The sequence below is a fragment of the Acartia tonsa genome, chromosome 1 (assembly GCF_053477335.1).
Source record: "Acartia tonsa isolate MP-2025a chromosome 1, ASM5347733v1, whole genome shotgun sequence".
NCBI lineage: Eukaryota > Metazoa > Arthropoda > Copepoda > Calanoida > Acartiidae > Acartia > Acartia tonsa.
Window position 1 is genome coordinate 32,875,634 of NC_137260.1, and position 21,404 is coordinate 32,897,037.

At 32.4% G+C, this 21,404-nt stretch overlaps 5 protein-coding genes across 8 annotated transcripts in view; 3 read left to right on the forward strand and 2 right to left on the reverse strand.

Annotated features, from left to right (window-relative positions):
• The window catches only part of LOC145330603 (Fanconi anemia group J protein homolog), a 42,770-nt gene extending 34,149 nt beyond the window's left edge, over window positions 1–8,621 (forward strand). For 2 of the 3 annotated variants that reach the window (XM_080175246.1, XM_080175259.1), the window contains exons 28-30: window positions 2,759–2,989; window positions 7,521–7,574; window positions 7,870–8,621. In XM_080175246.1, coding sequence (XP_080031372.1) covers window positions 2,759–2,989; window positions 7,521–7,574; window positions 7,870–7,974 — 390 coding nt within the window. In that variant the 3' untranslated portion in view covers window positions 7,975–8,621. The remainder of the gene's footprint in view (window positions 1–2,758; window positions 2,990–7,520; window positions 7,575–7,869) is intronic. The other variant, XR_013883516.1, reaches the window with a different exon arrangement.
• Window positions 1–21,404, reverse strand: part of LOC145330701 (26S proteasome non-ATPase regulatory subunit 8-like) — a 142,564-nt gene that overhangs the window by 97,961 nt on the left and 23,199 nt on the right. The window lies entirely within an intron of this gene.
• Window positions 1–21,404, reverse strand: part of Rpn1 (regulatory particle non-ATPase 1) — a 137,920-nt gene that overhangs the window by 93,308 nt on the left and 23,208 nt on the right. The window lies entirely within an intron of this gene.
• On the forward strand, window positions 7,974–11,876 carry LOC145330710 (uncharacterized). Its single transcript, XM_080175379.1, has 5 exons — window positions 7,974–8,716; window positions 9,215–9,308; window positions 10,455–10,540; window positions 11,062–11,134; window positions 11,304–11,876. The coding sequence occupies exons 1-5, from the start codon at window positions 8,600–8,602 to the stop codon at window positions 11,480–11,482; spliced, it is 549 nt and encodes a 182-aa protein (XP_080031505.1). The 5' UTR covers window positions 7,974–8,599; the 3' UTR covers window positions 11,483–11,876.
• On the forward strand, window positions 11,860–19,715 carry Mtpbeta (mitochondrial trifunctional protein beta subunit). Of its 2 annotated transcripts, none has more exons than XM_080175320.1 (13): window positions 11,860–11,976; window positions 12,445–12,560; window positions 12,875–12,956; window positions 13,192–13,250; window positions 13,376–13,455; window positions 14,499–14,643; window positions 16,129–16,206; window positions 16,578–16,695; window positions 17,294–17,393; window positions 17,752–17,894; window positions 18,191–18,370; window positions 18,648–18,754; window positions 19,118–19,715. In XM_080175320.1, exons 1-13 carry the CDS (start codon window positions 11,884–11,886, stop codon window positions 19,218–19,220), a joined length of 1,404 nt encoding a protein of 467 aa, XP_080031446.1. In that variant the 5' UTR covers window positions 11,860–11,883; the 3' UTR covers window positions 19,221–19,715. The 2 variants fall into 2 exon arrangements, with proteins under 2 accessions (XP_080031446.1, XP_080031451.1); XM_080175325.1 differs by lacking the exon at window positions 11,860–11,976 and adding an exon at window positions 12,172–12,222.

Genomic DNA, 21,404 nt, shown 5'->3' on the forward strand with positions numbered 1-21,404 from the left:
GTATTAAAGACTAGTATTTTCTGAGATCTTTAGCATTAGACAAAATATCCTATTACTAGCGGCTGCGCCCCTAGCATCTAGGGGCTATATATTCGAAGGAATATGAAATGTCAGAAAAATAGCCTAAAACCATACCCAGACTTATTTCTAAAAACGAATAGCCTAAAACCATCTCAGGGTATGTAAGAAGCTTTACTGTAAAGGAGAACCATATCGGTTCAGCGGTTAGCTAGATCTTTCGTTACAGACAAAAAAGCATAAAACACTTTATATATTAGGATATGTATAATCCTCTAAATCCTTTTTTTTCTGTAGCGAAGAATCTCGTTAACTGCTGAACCGACATGATCTGGGAGAGGTTGTAGGCTATTTTCTCTGTCCTTCCATATCCCTTCGAGAACCTGTATTCAAAATGGTAGAAAAATAGCCTAAAACCATCTCGGTAACTGAGTGAAGTTTCCCTGAAATTGAAATCAATCGGTTCAGAAGTAATGAAAATCTTAAGCATCAAACAAAAAACTTACTACTTTATATAATAGGATACCTATACTTAGTACGTAATAACAGGATGTATGTCTGTCTAATTGTTTGTTTGTACCGAAGGCATTCTCTCAACCGATATGGTTCTCCTTTACAGGGTAGCTTCTTATAGGTTCTGGGAGAGGGTACAACCACCCTTTCAAGAGAAATCACTCTTAGAAAAAAATAACCACCCTTCCCCTATTGAAAACAGAAATGGGGGTGGTCTAATCCACCCCCCCCCCCCTTCTCACTAGAAAAATTATAAGCGAAGCTACTCTATAAATACTTTCTCAGTCCGTTATGCCATCGGAGAAACGTGATTTTCTTGGCTCTTGTTTTTTTGATTAAATAAGTTCACATCCTACATATTTTCATTGAGATTTACCTTTTGGTTGGGGTACCAGATCTATTCCTAGATTTTCAAGTTTTTGTGATTTTCTCGACTCCTATTCAAGATAGACGGCTAAAATTTTCAGGAAATAGATAAATTCACATTCTACATATTTTCAAAAAGTTTCTTTAAGGTTTGTCTATTTGTTACAGTGCTAGATCGATTCCTAGATGTATAGGTTTTTATGATTTTCTCTACTCATTTTCTTGATGGATGGTTGTAATTTTCAGGGATTGTATAAGTGTTTATTCTCAATACTTCCACTTTGTTTCATTGAGATTTGATTATTGGTTGGGGGGCTGAATTTATTCCTAGATTTTCACGTTATTATATATTTTTAAAAAGGTTTTGTGATTTATTTGAATAAGTTAAATGTTTTTTTTTATGACACTACTCTATGCCTTGTTTATTTATTTTCCCAGATTTTCATCCATAACTTTTGAGCTTAGCTACTTAAGGATGTTGTCATCCTTGTGTTTTACTTTTTATTTTTAAATAAAAAATATAAAATTGGGTGTTTGAATTCAACTCCCCCTTAATCAAGTTTCTCTAGAGGCCTCTAAGGGCGTAGTCGCTGGTCCTTATAATAGGATATACTTTGTACATAACTAGCGGCTTCGCCCCTAGCCTCTAGGGGCTTTGCCCCAAGAGGTGATCAAAAAAAGTGTAAGTTGAAATTCGTAAAAAAAAAAAAAATAAGGACCAAGGAAATCTTTACAAAGGAAATCTTCCACAAAGGAAATCTTCTACAAAAGAAATCTTCTACAAAGGACTAAGGATATCTCCTACAAAAAAAAGGACCAAGGATATCTCCTTAAAAAAAATGGGGGGTTGATTTTTTTTGTTTTTTGGGGGGGTGGCCCCAAAAAATAGCTTAAAACCACCATAGGACCAATAGGTATATACCCTGAAGAGTAGAATCCAATCGGTTCAGTGGTTACCGAGATCTTAAGGGACAGACGGACAGACATCGTTCTACTTTGTATTATAGATAATAGGATGTCTGTTTATTTGTACCAAAGGATCTCGCTAACCGCTGAACCGATATGGTTCTCCTTAACAGTATAGCTTCTCATAGGTTCTTGGAAGTTTTATAACTATTTTGGGGAAGAGTATCACCATCAACCCTTCCAAGAGAAATCGACTTTAGAAAAAAATTACCTCCTCCCCCCCAAAAAGAACTTTGATTGCTCACTGATTTTTTATAGTTAAATTTTTCCAGATGTCTATATAAAACTTTAGAGCTTCGCTACTTATGTATGTTGTTATCCATGTTTTTTACTTTTTCTTTTTAAATCTAAAATAAAAAAAATGGGTTATTGAATTCAACCCTCCCCTTCTCAAGTGCCCCTAGAGGTCTTTAGGAGCGTAGGTGCTAGTTCTCTTTAATAAAGTAATAGGATATCTTGTGTCTGTCAGTCCGCTATGGTCCGTTATGGTGTTTCTCCGCTAGTAGACTTAAATGTTTTGATAATAGGTAACTAGGAAAATATAAACATCTTTTTTATTAGGAACGTACGTTTTGTACGTTTTTTTTACTTTTTTTATGTACGTAACGTATTTTTTTTGTGTACGTTTTGTACGTTTTTTATTTTCAAAATTGGCTGGCCAGTCTGCTAGAAAATAGTTTCCATTGAATGGCTTGTTTCTTAATTTTTGTTTGTCATATACCAAGATGTATTAGCTTTTCTTTTGTAGATGTTGCTATCTTTTTCTTTATTATGATGAACTTCAACGTTTTTTAGCATCTGCATAGCTGCAATAAGAGATTGATTTTCCTTTCATATAATGCATCATTTACCTAATATTTTAAGCATTTGAAAAAATATATTTAACTTTTAAAAGGATGAACAATTTGCCGACACATCCTTGGATTGGGATGAAGACATGTTTAAACAATCAGACGAAGAGAATACTCCAAACACAAATTTTCATCAGAATAAAACTTCTACTTCAAGCAAGAAACTATCGGAAAGAAAGTCGCTTTTTAAGACGACTAAAAACGGACCGAATTCGGCTATAGGGGCGGCAGAGATGAACAAGACAGACAACTTGACAGATACAAGTTTGAGATCGGTAAGCACATTTGTTATTTATCGCGTCGTTCTATAGACAGCTTTCCGCGGATATTAAAACGAAAAATTATAAACCATCGGAACCTCAGGGCCGGCAAACAATACTTGTTTTAATATTATGATATTTACTTTGATATTCGTGGGAAATTGTCTGATATTCACGATTTCTCAGCATTGCTGAGAATCGGTTTAATCTAGCAGATATTAATCGGTATCGAAGCAATACTGGAAAATGTTATCCGTACGCCTTTAGTGAAAATTCCATCAAGCGTGTTTGTAAAGTTTAATTACTCTATAGATAGATCTACCTGCTCGTACTTTCGTCGTTTGTCAGTAAGTTACGTTAATCTTATATTATTTAATTATTCTTTAACGAACGAGTAATAACACCCACACTCGCCTCGCATCCGACATTGCTGCGCTACTCAACAAATAATTTTCTTGGTATTACATTGCAGTTTACTTTCTTTGTAGAAGCCTTGCTTTGCAATCTTTAATTCTAATTAAAACATGGCATTACATTTATTTTGCATTTTTGTCAGTCTTTTGTTTTTCTTAATATTGACAACTTACCCGATTACTTATCATTTAGTTTGTTTAAAAAACAAGGATTTGTAAATGGCGGAAATGTTGATTTTTGTATTCCTTCAACAAATAATATAATCAGATATTACAAAATATGCATTACATACCTACATAAAAGATTTACAAAAGACCCTTAGCGTGTTAAAACTAAAAGTTTTTATTTCTTAAACCAATATAAAAAAAACCTATTGGCCATAGGGACCTCTAACACACTCTAGTCTCTAAAAAGTTTGTGCTCTATGCAGTAATTTGATAATCTATCTTCTAACGTACACACTTATTAAATTTAACCAACCAAAGAATTTTTTATCCAATCTTAACCAGACAAATGCCATCTAGCTAAAAAAGATGCGTAGATTTCATTTCTGGCAACCAGAAAATCCGCAGAAATCGAATTAACGAGATCCAAAAAAGTTTCATTAAAAAAAACCTTACACCAAAAATAACAAACAATAATTATAACGACGACTTAGTTTCTTTTTCCTGTTTAATTAGAATATTAAAACTAATTTTCAGGCATGCATGTTTGTTGGTATAGTACTTTTTTTAGAAACCAAAATACAGACATTAGTTACTAGAAAGATTATATTATTTTTCTTGCTTTAAAACAACTTTTTGTACATAAAAACCTGTAATGTCTTCATTATTGACACAAACATGCATGCTGTATAGTTTTAATGTTAATGTCGTGCGGGTGAGTTGAACCTGGACTGAACAGTCAACTTGTCAACTCAAGGCCAGACTCTTGGTCCTTCACCTCATACCCGTGGTACAGTACATTGCAGACAACCAACCCTTTGATTGCACGATCTTTGTCTGGAGATCCTAACTGTGCATGGTAGTGAGTTGCGCCTGTTTGGGGCCAAGGCATTCCCCCTACTCAAACTCTTTGATGTCCTGTGCCGAACAGAGCAGGTAGGTACCATTTTTAACGTCTTTGGTATGACGCGGATTCGAGTTTGCATCCTTCCCATCATTTCCCTTGACACTTTAATTAGGGCTTGTGGGTAATTTACACTTCAACCTTATGGATGGTGAGTTAAGGTTTCGTGATTTTTGTCACGATATTATTGCGACTTTTAATGCAACCAAGGCACAGGACGTGGCGCTGTTTCGACAACGACACAATGAAGTCACATCAAATCCTAGGGACTTTTCAGTCAACCTAGTATTTAAGGGTGACTCCCAGTAGATGAACTAACAAACGCCACTAACACACTAGCTAGCTACTACACAATGCTAGTCCACAGGGACTTTTCAGTCAACCTATGACTGAGCAAAGTTTTTCGATCACTAGTGTACCATGCCAAGGACCACCCATGCATACCTGATTTAGGGCTAAGGCTTCCCCCCTACTCTTACTCCAAATCTCTAACGCCTGAAAGAGCAGCAGTAGGTACTAATTTTTACATCTTTAGTATTGATGCGGTCTGGGGACTCGAACCCGACACCTCCCCAACAGATAAGCGGACGTTAAACCACTGAGCCATATCTGCTGTATAGTTTTAAAAAATTTAGTCAAAAAAAATACCTGATTAGAATACAAAGCAAGAAATAAAGGTTATCAACTCCCTATGAGCTTTTTGTGTTAAATAGAATTATTAATAAGAATAAAAGAGTTTCAAAAAATAGTAAATAACAAAATGTTAGGTGAATTGTTAATATTAAATCAATCAAAAAATGTTTTACATTCTTATAATTAATTTCAATAAAACATATATATGCTCAAGAAAGGTTATTTATAATTATGAATTCTACCAGACTAAAATATAAAAGGGGAAATAGTTTATGAAGACGACACAAAATGATTTTAAAAATTACTTATTTTTATCTTTTTTTTTAATCTTTAACAATTTTAATGTTTTACTTTTTATTATGCAAATATATAAAGTATTATTCAAACTTAAAGGATTTAATCTTTTTCTTTGTAATTTATATGTCTAAACAGTGTAAAAATGAAGTTCTTAATTACGAATTTTCAAATCATTAGATTTTAATACAGTTTATTATAGAAATAAAGAATAATTTCAACAAAAAAAAATTGCTACAAAAAGGCTTACTGTATTATTAAACTGACTTAATTGTATAATTGCATTCATTTTGTTTATTTACCTTGAAAAATGAGTGTTTAAGTGCTGCATTGGTTAAAATCAAACCTAAAAGTGCTCTTTATTCAGTGACAGAGTGAAAAAAATATATACCTTGTTTTATAGTTTTTGATCTCTTTTTTTATACATTTTTATCTGATATGTATATCAAAATTTAAAAGTATCTATTTCATTAGATATTCATACTTTGCTAAAACGTCTTGGTTACTTTGTGCACTATATTTGCTCTAAAAAGGATTCTTTATCTGACTTCTACATTTAAAATTAAAGATTTTATCCCAATTATTATGTTGACTGTAGAAAAAAAAAATTATTTTGTTTATATGCAATTTTCTATAATAAAATGTGAGAAATGCCTTTTTTCACATGTAGGGCGAAAAAAGTAACACTGAAAATATTTTTTTTGTCTTAAGCATGTCCTAAAGTCATAGATAATAAACTTTCATAAAAGATTTATTTCAGAATTTGTCATTTAGGGCATAAAATTAATTTTGCAAATTAACATTGCAAATGTTTGCCAATAACTTTTAAAAATGATTTCTGCGGATTTTCTAATTTACATGGGTGTTTTCTACACATTTTCCCCTTTCTAAACATACCTTCCTTATAAGGATTGGAATCCGGAAAGTATATACTTTCCAAAATTGATATGTGCGTAGTAGGGTTTATGGTTGTCTTTCTATCTTTATGAAATTTTGCATATTTAATCGGATTTTCTTTTTTCGGCCAAAATCATTAGAAAACATTTCCTATCGTTTTATGCAGTAATAAATGCAGTATAACGATGTATGTGTGTCTGTCGAAGTTTAATTTAGTTTATTTTTACCCTTTTTAATGTGTTCTAGCTTTCAGAAAATAATTTTTAGATATTTTGGAGGGTTTTATGTTCATAAATGAACAGTACTCTCTTTTTCAATTTCAATAGCTTAAGTTTACATAAACCTAATTTTATGCTATTATAATTCTAGTGCTGTAAATCGCACTTTGACCTAATCTTCTTTATTTATTCTTAAAATTTCCATTCCTTTTTGTAAACCTCCCCTCCTCCTATTTTATCTTCTCCTTTATATCCTAGGCCTAATAACACACACACACACAATATCAGCTTCTCTTGACCCTAGTAACTTGAGTTTAGTTAGTACAAGAGTACACATTACTATGTTTGTCTGTATTTATTTGTTAGTTAAAGTTAAATTCTTGTAAAAAAATGAAAATGAAAGCAATGCTACGAAGCAACTATCTCGCAATGTCTTTGCATTCACAGGGATAAGGGAAACGATATTATGCTTAAAAAGTAAATTTATACAAGCGGCTGTGTCCCTAGCTTCTAGGTTTTTTTTTATTCATAGGGGAAGGGAGGGGTTAAAAGACTTATCGGTTTGGTAATTAGCGTTATCTTAATGGATAAACAAAACTTACCCTCTTACATATAATGAATCAATATACTAATACCTAAATTCTTGTTATCTCATTCTCTTTATGGATGCTTCACCGTGCGGCTTTACGTATGTATGTGTGTGTGCATGTGTTTATGTGCGTGAGCATAAACAGCTGATTTGTGTAGATAGACATTGTGTTCACAATTTCATGGAGTGAAATATGTATGCAGTGTTGTAGGAGAAAAGTGCAATTTTTAAGGCATTTTCTTGCCAAAAAGTTTTTAAAAATAGTAGAAAGAAACTAACATAATGCAGAGTTTAAAATATTGAAAAGAAATACAGCTACACTGCCTATTTATTCTTATGTTAAAATAATCTTTTTTTTCAATATACATTTTACGACAAATGCGGTAGTTTTTGTAAGAACTAGTTCTTGTGTGTGCAATTTTTGTTATTCTAGGATACCAAATCTCCTGCAGATTACGGAGAAACGTCAGATACAAGCTTTGGAAAGGTAATTTATTTATTGCTTACATTTCTTTGCATTCTGGATACAATATTTAAAAAAAATAAATAATGAAATAAGTCTGTATTTGTAATCAACAGCTCATTTTTCATTAATCATTAACAAAAATCAAGAAGAGGGGGGGGGGGGTGTTCGTAAAAATTTAGTTTAATTGCAATCTTTGTTTTATATTGAGATATCTTGGAAATAATGCATCGAAATATTGTTCTTTGTCTCTGTTATTATTCTTTTTTGTTTGTTTTGTTTTCACTTCTTAGAAGACAAACCTATATTATTTGTTTAGAGTAAATCAAGTAAAAAGAAGAAGAAACGAACAAGTAAAGATTCAGTGTTGGCCAAAATGCCGAGGCTTCCTTTTTGTGACAATAGTGATGATGACTTTAAATAAAAATTATTTTTCATTTAAAAAATTTGGTATGTAAAAATGTGATATATATTTTAAAATTCACAGTATTTTTATCATGAAATGAGTCAGATAAACTTCATTTAAAATGTGATACTTACACAAATTACGCTTATTGAATTGTGATATCGTTAATTCTTTTTTAAACTTTCAATTAAGATTTTTTTGGAAAGCATTGTTTAATGAAGCTCGATTTAATAAGGTACAGGAAATAAGATTTTTGTAGTAGTATGAATAATAACAAAAATGGTTCGTAAAATAATTTAACCAACTTAGTTATTTTTTATTTTGTGGTAAGTTTCATTCACCTTACTTTAACCTGGTATTACAAACAATTAGGATGTATACGTATATATGACTTTTAAATCATAGGATTCTTTGTTCCTGTCCCTGAATTAACCAAGAAATATAATTGGTACATAGACGTCCAAAGTTGGGGGTAATGGGGTGATTTTATTACCCCTTCTAACTTTTAAAAGTCTCATTTCACCCCCTATATTTAAAAATACATTTGATTACTCCACTCAAACCTTTGAAACTCCTCATTTACCCCCCTCAAAATAAAAAGCTTAGACTTCTCCGGTTATGTAATAATAATAAAAAACTGATAATGAAATATTTCAGACTAAAAATGCCAAAACGTATTCGTTCCGAGGACGAGGAGAATTATTCTCGTCATCTGAAAACTCATGTCTCTGAGAGAGAACTAGGAACAGGAGTCCTGAAGGTTAGTACAATTATACAACATTAGCTGCCCCTATAGGCCTCTAGGGGCACTTGATTTGGCGGGAGGTTGAATTCGAAACCCTCATTTTATGTAAGAAAGTATAAAAAAAATTTAGGGGGGTCATTTTTTATCAAGGGATCCTTTCTTAATGTTAGTTTTTATAAGAAAAATTTAAAACTTTTAGGGGGGTTAATTTATTCTAGGCGCGATTTCTCTTTGCAGGTGGTTATAAATAATAAATGTATATTTCCTAGGACCTATGAGTAGCTATATGTTAAGGAGAACCATACCGGTTCAGCGATCCTGTAACTTTTATATCAGGATATATCAATATACGCCCGATAGACGTCAGAGAGATGTATGGTGCATGGTCTATGGTCCTAAAGGTTGTAGGCATTTTCTTAAGTTTGGCTTTTTTGAGATAGACGTTATCTGAGATAATCCAGTTTTATTAATAGAATTTAATCTTTTTTCATTTGTATTGCATCCTTTATTTAGGATTTGAATATGAGAAATATCTATGAGAAAACTTTAGCGCTGCTATTTCGAGGCCAGAAGAATGTTGCAAATAATAATGCTCCTGCCTTACAAGGTACAATATAGACAAAAAGGATTTTTAAAAGCGAAGCTTTTCTATAATTAGGGTCGGTCCGTACGTCCGTAACGGATAGCTTTTTTCGTTAATTTAGGCATGTTAGAATAGTCCTATCGATTTCAAACTATGCAAGATGATTCCTGTAGTAGTTAGGTACAATTTTGAAAGCGTAGCAACTCTATACTCATAACCAAAATGTCCGTACGTCCATTTTAAACATGTTTTTTTTTTTTACTTTTTTAACAACAATTTTTTATTGGATATAATCATCCGATTGATCTGAATTTTGGAGTACTGATTCCTATTACAATAAGGTACTATATTATAAGCGAAGCTTCTCTATAATCAAGTCCTAAAAATGTCAGTATGTCCTTTCACAGAATTCTGTATTTAAGAAGTTTCGCAACAAATTTACGTATAATTTTGTCAAAACATATGTATTTATATTTTGTATATTCAGATCTGACTTTTCACAAGAGTTAATGTTCGTCTGTCATACCGTTACAGAGTTTCGCTTTTATGGATGTTGCCATACTTGTTACTATATAAAGTCTTAGAAATACAATGAAGGGAAAGTGTATATTGCATTGACTTAGCATTGTATTAACTACCAGCGTCTACGCACCTAGAGGCCCCTACTCAGATAGATAGACATCCTGTTACTTTTATATAAGAATTATTATAACATATTCAGTTAAAGAAATATAGAAAATTAATGCTTAATAAAGAAAAAAAGAAAAAATATATTGATGATTATTATTAACTAATTCTTAATCTTTATATTCTAAAGGGGTAGTTGCGCGAATTGCATTCAAACTTGAATTTAGTTGGCTGCATATTTTTTCCTGTTCAATTGTTTTAACTACATTTATAGGGTTTATATTTGAAAGAATTTTAATTTTCTACCATGTTACTAGTTTAAAATATCAAGACTTGAAAATCATATTCTTGTGATAGCAATTTTATTTATTTAGCTGGCCTATTTTCACAAAAACAGCATGACGATTAATATAGTTATGTCAAATTGTTTGTTATTTATTGTAATACAAAATTATTTATGTTTGATGGTATACTTGTAACTTCTGCATGAAATATTTTTTTCTAAAATACACTTCATGTAATTATCCCTTTATTTTTGTTTAGTTGAAGCAGAACATAGCAAGGATAAACAGAAGTACAGACAACTTTGCTTTTCTAATTCTGGAACAAGATTAGATTCTCAATCTAGGGTGAGCAAGTTAAATTGTTTTCTTTTCAAATTTTTCTTTAAAAAATAGTTTGTGTTTGTCACATTTTAATTAAGAAAACATAACAGAAACCTTATCCTGTGTAATATAAAGTGGTAAGGTTTTTTGTCTTAAGCTAAAGATCACGGAAACTGAGGGTCCGAATTGATTAAACTCTTCTGGAAAGCTTTATAAATGTCCTAGGGTTGCCTTTTGACTATCTTCCTGACCTCCTTCGCCCTCCTTTAGAGTGGGGGCGAAGCAACTAGAATCATAAAATAGGTGATGGTCTTTCTTAAATGGTCGAACTTAGATTACATTGCAATAGTATGTATTATTAACATGTCGTGTACCTAAAAGATATCAAGATTAGAAACATCAAAATATTTTGACAACTGAATAAAGAACTAGTCAAAATTATAATGAAGCTTAGTTAAGTAAAATATTTCAGAACTTATTTAATCAGCTTTTATTAGGATATTAGTTAAATGTAGTAAGACTTCATAAATTTTTACATTTTTCAGATAGATGTAGCTATGAACGGGTGCTGTTCTTGTGTAAACAACAGCTGTAAACCAACTCAACACACTTGTCTACAGGGATCAATCCTTAAATATCTTTAACATTAATCAAATTTCTTTGGCCAAATTAATAGATGGAAATCTTTGAATCTTTTTAAAATTACTTGTTCTAATTATATTCTATTTTTAGATAGGTATGTTTTTCAATTAACTTGATTTATTTTTATTATTTAAGAATTAACTTTAGTGCTCTGGTCGTGTGGGTGGCCTTTGTCTGCGTATCTGTGACAGCTGTCGTGCATCCAGCTGTGGAAGTTGCGAAGCTGTTCAACAATGCTATACCTGTGCAGGTCTGGTGTGTAGCAGCTGTTCGTCAGCTGATGCTCATAATAATGGCGTGTACTGTTCACCTTGTCAGATGTGATTTTTAGGTTTTGGTGAATATTATTACATACCTAAAAAAAGTAAATAAAAATTAAATAGATTGAAATTGACTTGTCTCTGCTTCCCAATTATCATTAAAGCAATGAATAAGTTATGTTTCATAAAAGAGCAAATAAGGTTTATGTAAAATGGAATCTTACTTTTAACTATCTTACTATTGTACCTGAATTTTATAATTGACTGAAGATCATCGAAAGTATTATGTAAATGCGTTTTTTTTTACTAAAGTGAAATATTTTCTTTAGTTTATTTAGAATGACAAGCTCATAATTTTTAATTTTATATGTATTGTTATGAATTAGGTCAGATTTTTATATTTTTAAATATTATTACAAATTTATAGAAATAAATATGTATGTTTAAAATTGCAGAAACTAGAAAATGAACATGCTAAGCAAAATTGGCTTGAGGTCAGCGGGCGCCAGCAGCCAGGTCATCATGGCTAGAGGAGTAGCAACTACTCCTACTCTTCAGGTAGGATATTAGTAGCAAGGTCATTATGGCTACATTTCAGGTAGGACACATGCCATACCTACACTAGTAGCCAGGTCATCATGGCTAGAGATGTGGCAACTTCTCCTGTTCTTCAGTTAGGAAATCTGCCATAATTACATTAGTAGCAAGGTTTCATGGCCTCATTTCAGGTAGGACACATGCCATACCTGCACTAGTAGCAAGGTCATAATGGCTAGAGAAGTGGCAACTACTCCTACTCTTCAGGTAAGACACCTGCCATTTTAACACTAGTAGCAAGGTATTCATGGCTAGACGAGTGACAACTGCTCCTACGCTTCCGGTAGGACACATGCCATACCTACACTAGAAGCAAGGCCATCTTGGTTAGAGGTATAGACACTACAACTTTTCTGTTAGGACACATGCCATACTTACATTAGTATCTAGATTATCCTTGGTTAGAGTTATGTCTACAATTTAATTCAGGCAAAGAAGTGCAACAATGCTGGATCCAAGAACATTGTTTTGGTTGATGGTGTGCGTACTCCCTTCCTTATGTCCGGCACAGATTACAAGAGCCTTATGCCCCATGACCTACAGAGGTTAGTATGTTTATACAACGTTCAAATTGGGATAAGATACGATAATACGTTGGGGTTAGATAATATACGATAATACGATACATTATTATTTAGTAAGCCTCATAACCGGATTAGTGTCGAGGCCATACTGGAAATCTGTTTCAGTATTTTAAATAGCCAGATGGACACCGTCCTATGCGGATAACAAAGTTATCTTCAGCAAAATAACTTTAGAGAAATTAAAAAATAGGTAATAAGTTCTTAGTATTGCTACGAAGTAAAACGTCAAGGTAGATCATTTTTATTTGTGTTTTCTATGGACTTTTAAATTGCAGGTATGCCATGATTGGTTTGGTAAACAAGCTTGGATTGGACAAATCTCTTGTTGATTACATTTGCATGGGCACTGTCATTCAGGTTTATACTTCAATTATATTTAAGCACTAATATTCTATCATCATATTATTTAATGTGGTTAACGTAATTTTTCAAGAGCCTGAATAAGATAATAAGGTTTTAGGATCTATAGGACATTGAACGGAAATTTGAATTTACCCCAAGAGAATTGGTGTATCCTGTTATATCTTTGATTTATACACTTTTAGAGCAAAGCTTTTCTTTAATATTTTAGTCTTCAATATTTTACATTTAGGAGGTAAAAACAAGCAACATTGCCCGTGAAGCCGCTCTTGGAGCTGGTTTCTCTGACAGGTAACTTTATTTTCCATTATTTAAAAATATTTTGCGAAAAATCTAAACTACTAAACACACAAATCAAGTTTAAAATTGAATTACTACATACTACACAATGCTTATTTTGATTGATAATTTTGTAGAATTCCTGCCCACACAGTCACCATGGCTTGCATCTCTTCTAACCAGGCTATCACCACTTGTCTTGGTCTCATGAATGCAGGTTACTATTCTTATTTTAAACCAGGCTATCACAACTAGTCAGTCATAAAACTTGTTTTAACAGAGCTTAGGTATTTAAGATTCACTACTAGTTTTTTTGTTTGTCTAATTTGTATGATGGATAAAGAGAGGGGTAGGTTTCTGGTAAAATCCGTTAAGGTTATGTGTTATAAGTAAAAAACAGTAGTTGAACGGGGGAGGGGGGGGGGGGGTTAATGCAACCATCTCGTATAATGTTTAAATGGCACTTAGAATTCGAATTTTGATCTGAAATTTTGCATGAGTAATCCTTGGTAGGTCTATTTTCCCTAAATCGAACAAAAAGTTGGAAAAGTAGCGGCTAACGACTGGCGGCTCAGCCGTTTAGCCATTTTTTCGCTATTTTCAAGGTAAATCCATCACGAAACCTATCACCACATAATACTCTTTTCCGATGCAAAACGTTTTCAAACGGTTCTAGCCGGTAGTTGCTGGTACTAGAAATCTAAAAAAATGTTGTTTTTTTTTGTATCATTTCACAGGATTTAAAACAAAAATGTGTTTCAAAAAGTTGATTCCTACGTAATTTATGACAGATTTTCCTTAAAAATAGTCAAAAAACGGCTAAACGGCTGAGCCGTTAGCTGTTATTTTTTTTATTTTTTTTTTCGATTGAGGGAAAATAGACCTACCAAGGATTACTCATGCAAAATTTGTACATTGATTACAAGATGGTTGCATTAAACCCCCCACCCTTTATGTTAACTTTTTAAACAAATTGTTGTGTATAGTTCTTTTCAATAAGAAATACACATATTTAGTGAATAATATCGTTCTACTACTATTTCACAACCAAGGGGAAGTTGCGTGAATGTATTAAGAAATTCAATGGGAACTTGAACTCAAACTCTCACCACCGTAACTCAGTGCGTTATTAATGAGCTACGACGCCCCTTTTAGTGACATCCTTAATCTTATCAACAAGTCATAATTAAACTTTTAATTATTTTTAAAAAGGTGTACCTAAACACTATATTGTTAATAAAGTTATATTTTCCTGTTAAGGTGTATATGATGTATGTGTTGCCGGTGGAGTTGAATTTATGTCAGATGTGCCCATCCGTCACTCCAGGAAAATGAGACAACTTCTGATGAAGGTTCCCAAGGCCAAGACTCTGGGAGCTAAGCTCAGCCTTCTCGGAGAAATCAGGTTGATAAGTTTTCTTTGCCAGTTTTCTCTGTTTAAATCATGCAGGAGCATGTAGAAGAATGGGGGGGGGGGGGTATAAAATAAATGTAGTCCCTCGAAATTTTTGAGAAATTAACATTAGATACCTAAGTTTTTTATGTGAATTTAAACTTGGATATCTCAGAAATATGAATAAAAAATAGCTTGCCGATAACGGTTATGTAGTACGTCATAGGAATAGAATTATGAGATAAAGAAGACTAATGTATATTAAAGAAATTGGTCATAATGAAAAAGGAACTATTAGATGGTTTCTTTATTAAGAAATTGTAACAGTTCAAACCTTATTAGAATCGGCTAAAATCTTTCTGTTAAAAAAGATTTTAAAAAACATGTAAGGTACCTAGTATCTTAAACGGTTTTAAAAATCTTTTATTTTTTTAAAAGTTTTAATCGCCGCACGTTTATTCAGAACCAAAACTAGTTTTTTTTAGTAATTAAAGAATTTTATAAACATTACAAATAATATTGCACATAACAATTTAATTTTTTTGCACTGCATATGAGAAAATTATTTTAGATTCCAACATTATCTAACATTTAAAAAAGTACCTAAACAAATATTTGTTAATTAAGAACTGACATGTAATATTTTAATTAGTGTACGCTAACAGTAACCAGATTCTTTAATTAAAAGAAGATATTTAAAGAAAATTAAATAGGTTTGTGCAATTGCATGGTATGTCTTTTAAGATCTCGTCAACATATAGAATAATAATTTTTGCTCAATTTTCAGGAAGTGTTAATATCGGCTTGTAGTTTTTTTTTCATATTGGAAGATATCCGTGCGTAAAATATATAAACCGACGAAGAAAAAATAAAAGAAAAAACAATCAATAATATGCCATATTTTTTCAATCTTTCATATTAGGGTTACTTTCATCCACCTTTTTAGCGAATCCTCTAAAAACTTGGACTAAAGCCATTAGCTTTAGAAGAATGCATCGTGACAATTAATTTCAAAATTAAAATTACACTTTGAAAAAAATGGAAAGGGATTAGACTCGTTTTTTACTATTTAAGTTTGATAGTTTTTTCCCTATTTTTTTCTATTTTTTATATGTATACAAATCTATAAAAATAAACCTGGGAGTAATGTTACTAACTTCAATCTCTCGCTTAATTTGAATACTATTGGAACGAATTGATCTATGGGTTTTAATTAAGAAATTCGACCGTTTATAGCCGACTTTTTTATTGTGAAGAAATAAAAAAATAAGGCCTTTCATACCAAAATGTGTACGTACAGTTTCTACCCAATAGCAGGTCTGCATGGTTTTCACAGGGAATTTCTATTGGCGGAACCTGATTACCTCTCTTTCTTAGTACATTTATTGTCATAGGCAACTAATTTATTAAATCTTTTTTTAAGGCTTTATGGCTCAATATTTTCCACGGAAAAAAATATTTGTAATAGATATTATGTTGTAATAGTTATTGTTTTAGACCCGACTTCCTTGCACCCGAACTCCCTGCCATCGCCGAATTTTCAACCAATGAGACCATGGGTCACTCTGCCGACAGGTATCAATATTTTTTTGTATTTTCTACGTCAAACTGCCAGTCTCTTTTTCAATCTCAAATCGTTTAGAATTTAATACTCTGAAATGATGACAATGTAAATCTGAAAATGTTGCGTAAGCTACGTTATTAATATACGATAAAATTGATAATACCTACCTAATAAATATTTTAAAATTTTCAAAAAATTATATTCCTATTAAAATACCTAGCAATAAAAAAAAGACTTTTCCTTTTTAAGGAAGCTTCACATAAGTTCCTGGGTGGTTATTACTAATTCATTTTTATATTCGAGCACCACTTAATTTAGAAAGTCACTAGATGTTAGATGTGTAGCCGCTAGTTTATTAATATAATACCTAATATTTGTTAAGACTTGCCGCTACATTTGGTGTGACCAGAAAGGAGCAGGATGACTTTGCCAGAAGATCTCACCAGATGGCTGCTGATGCCAGAGACAAGGGATACCTGGATGACATTGTTCCAGTAAAGGTTAGTGTGTGCGTCGTACTGCCTGTATTGTGCATGATCTATTCTTAATTTTGTGCTTTATCTCATTCATATGAATGTAACACTAGTACTGATGTATAGACTTATTAATAGTAATATTTCATGTACTATCAAGGACAGCTAAGAAGCATAGAAATAAAATATTAAGAAGAGTTGTGTGTACCCATTGAGTATTTTCTCATTTACCAAAAGAATATTCATAAGAAACAGAAATTGGTTAATTCTCATAATCTTTATATTGTCAGACAATTTTGGTCAGGTCAATGATTAGATAATTTTGTTAAATAACTTCAATTTTTATAATAACTGAGATAATGGGATGGATGTTTTCAATTATATAGAGTATTTTTGATATTAAAAGAAACAGTTATAAAGGTTCGGTTGGTGAATAAAAAAAGAATTTTTATATGATTCTCAATCTACTTCTAATGGACTTTTTACTACACGGTGATTATATTTTAAAGTTTCTTAAGCACGCGTCTCGCATACACGATAGAATTAATAAGAGGATGGGTTAATACCTTAAACAAAATCAAGTAAACATTATGCTGTAATTAGTTATAATTTTATGAATTTTTAGGTGCCCAAGGGTAAAGATTTCATTACCACCGACAATGGTATCCGTGTATCCAGCGAGGAACAAATGGCCAAGCTTAAGCCTGCTTTTATCAAACCCCACGGTAGGGTCAGGTTTCTTAATGTTATACTTAAAGTTGAACCGCATTTATATTTTGTTCGCTAAATAGCATAGGAGTTAGTTATTATTAGATTGTTTAATCTAAAAACGTTGGGTTTGATTGTCTGATTTTGCATGTAGGTCTTATCAGCATAGGAAGGGGTTGTGTCTATTAAGAGTTAAAATAACCCCCTCCCCCCTTCCGTACTTGATAACTATTTCTGTCGTGCACCTGATATGAGTTATGATACAGTTTTTCGCCAAAATCGAACCCATCGCCAACCCTACATCGTGTCGACTTAGTGTTTCGCCACGGTTGGGGGTCTAATCTACGAAAGTTATTAAATACATCTGTTGTTCAGGTACCGTGACTGCTGCCAACTCTTCCTACCTGACCGACGGTGCCTCTGCCTGCCTGTTGATGACCGAGGAGAAGGCCAAGCAGCTCGGACTCGCACCCAAGGCCTACTTGAGAGCCTACACCTATGTGTCTCAGGATCCCAAGGTAAGTTGATCTAATCTAATCTATTTGTTATCAAATGTATTATGTCAAGATACTAGAGTAGTTATAGGTTCATTTGTCCTTTGTAATTCGTTTTGTTTGGCTATACATGCAGTCTTAGGGGTAAAATAACTGTATATCCCCACCCCCTGGACCCTGTGCCGAATTTCAATTGGGTCTTTGAATTTCAACTAATAGCAGAAAGCAATTTGCTAGAGGACGAAAAAGGTACCCCCGACAAGGGCCAGGTAGTTGTCTGAGTTATTCATTCATCTATACTTATTACATTTATTTTTTAGGATCAACTGCTCCTTGGTCCCACCTACGCCACCCCCAAGGTTCTGGAACAGGCTGGACTTGAACTCAAGGACATTGATGTGTTGGAGTACCACGAGGCCTTTGCTGGACAGATTCTGGCGAATGTTAATGCTATGGACAGCGATAGCTTTGCTCAGAACACCATGGGATTAAAGAAGAAGGTAAAAACATGAAACATTATTATTAACATAAACTCTTTTTATTAAACTGAAACAAATATCCTGTGAATCTTGCAAATAACTTGCAAGGGTGTAAGGTCCTTTGTTTGTTTGCTGTTATCGGCTACCAAATATCTAGGCTACCTAACACTCCAAACACTGCTGGAATTAGGACACCTGCTGGCACGTTTTCATTCACACTAACTCCGGATATTCCAATCGTCCAAAACATTACAAAATATTTAACATATTTCATTGAATTCATTGTTTAATTATTTAGGTTGGTACTATTGATATGAGTAAGTTCAACCTGTGGGGAGGCAGCTTGTCTATTGGTCATCCTTTCGGTGCTACTGGTGTCAGACTGGCTATGCATACCGCTAACAGGTACAAAATAATATTTAGTAGAAATAAATGGAAAATAATTACAAGTTAATCGGTCTAGAAGCAATATGCGTGGATTCCTTGAAGTAGTTGGAGGTCTGTTCGTGTAACTGTTTGATATTTAGCGAGCATTATCCTTTTTCATATGTTTTTACCTGTTTTTGTAGCAATAACTATTATAAATTGATTTCCGTTAGATCTATGGGGTTGCATGTCATTGTCCAATCCCTGGAGTGACAATTATTTTATTTTTCTTATTTCAAAGGATTAGGGTTTCATGGAAACTTCAGGGTTCTTGTATATCAAAATTCAGGGTTTTTTTCCTTTTTCAAATTTCATATGAAATCGTATATTTTATTATTTCAGAATGATCCGTGAAGACGGACAGTTTGGTTTGATAGCTGCCTGCGCTGCTGGAGGTCAAGGAGTGGGCATGATCATGGAGAGACATCCTGATGCCAAGATCTAAACAATCAACCTCCAATTAGAACACAAAAATATCGTCCTAAAAGATGACTACAAAATTCGTCGAAATAAAAGCGAACAAAATGTACGAACTTTAAAAAGAACACAGTTTGTAAAAGTGTACGTGTTGTACGCTGTTTTAATTATAGATAACATTCATGCCTAGTGGGGAAAAATTAAAGGACAAAAAAGTAAAATCCTGTCCTTACATATCCCTTGTTATTTTCAATCACCACTAAACCATATCTCACATGCATTCATTCTAAATAAAAGTATATTCATCTTGTTTTGATAATTCTAACAGAATTAACACAAGCCATACATAATAACATCATTACAATTCTGTTAGGATTATCAACAATTTGATTAGCTGATATATTGTTATTATTTATATATTATTATACTTAATAACAGGTACCTATTTATTATGTATTTATATAAGGTTACACTCGATTCATTTTAAGTTATGTATTAAATAAATAAATTTATATAAAAAGAATATTGTTTGTTCATTTTTTTGTAATTTGTTGTAATCGAAAAGTTGAAAATTTGTTTTCTTGTTTGTTTTATTTGTGTTATAGTGTGTGTACTGTGTATCTTTATTTAGCATAAAAATATTTATTCAACTTTGGCCTGGATCAATACAAATATAGTAATAATGATAATTATCAATTGTAACACAAAAGTAAGGAATTACAAAGTCAAGAAGCAAAAAATCTCTGATATAGTCCAACAATATTTTTGGTAACTTTTTGGAAGCTTTATACATTTAACTACAATTGTTAAGATTTTTTTGAGTATTACATCTTTACAGTTAAGTAGCTTATTAGCAGATGGCACTTGAAATCTGAATTTCGTTATGAAACTTGGAATGAGTAATCCTTGGCAGGTCTATTTTCCCCCAAAAAAGTGCCATTTGCGCATTGATTACGAGATGGTTACATTTAACCCTCCCTCCCCCCACCTTTGGGTCAGTCCGTTACGGAGAGTAACAACTCTACACTCATTGACAGTAAGTCTGTACGTAAATTAGAAAATGCTGAATTATAACTTTTTGACAAAAATTTTGTATGATTTAGTTATCCTATTAATCTGGTTTTTGGAATGTTGAATCCTAGAACAACGATGTATAATATAACATTATAAGCGATGCATCTATATAATATAATCAAATCCTAAAAATGTAAGTATGTCCTTTCACAGTATTCTGCATTTATACATTTTTAAAACAAATTTAATTATGTACAATTTTGTTTATACTTCTAAATTAATGTTCTGCTTATTTTGTTCTGACACTCTACAAGTGTCATTGTCCTTTGTCCTTCCTTTTTATTTTAGAGCTTCGCTTTTATGGATGTTGTCATCCTTGTTTTTTTTTTATTAAAAAAAAGATGAAGATAGTTTTATTCTAGGTTAAACTAGGACTTAATAACATTTGTCAAGATTACAACTCGGTTGTGTTAAATTTGTTACTTGTATCATTTTCTTTTTAAATCTAAAAAAAATGCATTAACTAGTTGTGCCTTTCGTTAACTTTAAAAACTTTTGTGGTTATAATGAATCTTGATTGGATTGAACGAGTAATATTAAAACTATCCAAGTTTATTTATAAATAAATTCAAAATATATATAATATCTATAATACAAAGTAGCTTGATGTCTGACCGTCTGTCTGTCTGTCCCTTAAGATCTCGGTAACCACTGAACCGATCGGATTCTACTCTTCAGGAAATATACCTACTGGTCCTGTGGTGGTTTTAGGCTATTTTCTTGGGGGGTGGGACACCCCCAACCCCCCAAAAAATAAAAAAAATCCAACCCCCAAAATTTTTTTTTTACTTTTTTTTTTTGTAAAATCTCAGTAACTGCTGATCAAATTGGGCTCTATCCTTCTGGGAAATTGAATATACCTACTGGTCCTCTTGTGGTTTTAAGCTATTTCCTTGGGGGGTGGGACACCCCAACCCCCCCCAAAAAAAAAAAATCCCCACTTCAAAAATTTTTATTTTAAATTTTTTTAAAACAAAAACCAGTAGGTAATTTTAATTTTTGTGTATGCAAACAACCTAGGTCTTATTTTTACGAATTGAAATTTTTTGGTATACGGCAAACAACCTGGGTTTAATTTTACCACAGAGTAATTAAACAAAGAATAATTTTTTGAATATTTCTATTGAGGAGGGTTGAC

What these genes read in the sequence shown, in the direction of transcription:
- LOC145330710 (XM_080175379.1), top strand. Translation starts at nt 8,600, where the DNA reads ATGAAATATTTCAGACTAAAAATGCCAAAACGTATTCGTTCCGAGGAC. An exon ending in TAGGAACAGGAGTCCTGAAG is followed by an intron (nt 8,717 to 9,214) that starts GTTAGTACAATT and finishes TCCTTTATTTAG; the next exon opens with GATTTGAATATGAGAAATAT. An exon ending in GATTAGATTCTCAATCTAGG is followed by an intron (nt 10,541 to 11,061) that starts GTGAGCAAGTTA and finishes TACATTTTTCAG; the next exon opens with ATAGATGTAGCTATGAACGG.
- Mtpbeta (XM_080175320.1), top strand. Translation starts at nt 11,884, where the DNA reads ATGAACATGCTAAGCAAAATTGGCTTGAGGTCAGCGGGCGCCAGCAGC. An exon ending in AGCCTTCTCGGAGAAATCAG is followed by an intron (nt 14,644 to 16,128) that starts GTTGATAAGTTT and finishes TTATTGTTTTAG; the next exon opens with ACCCGACTTCCTTGCACCCG. An exon ending in ATGTGTCTCAGGATCCCAAG is followed by an intron (nt 17,895 to 18,190) that starts GTAAGTTGATCT and finishes TTTATTTTTTAG; the next exon opens with GATCAACTGCTCCTTGGTCC.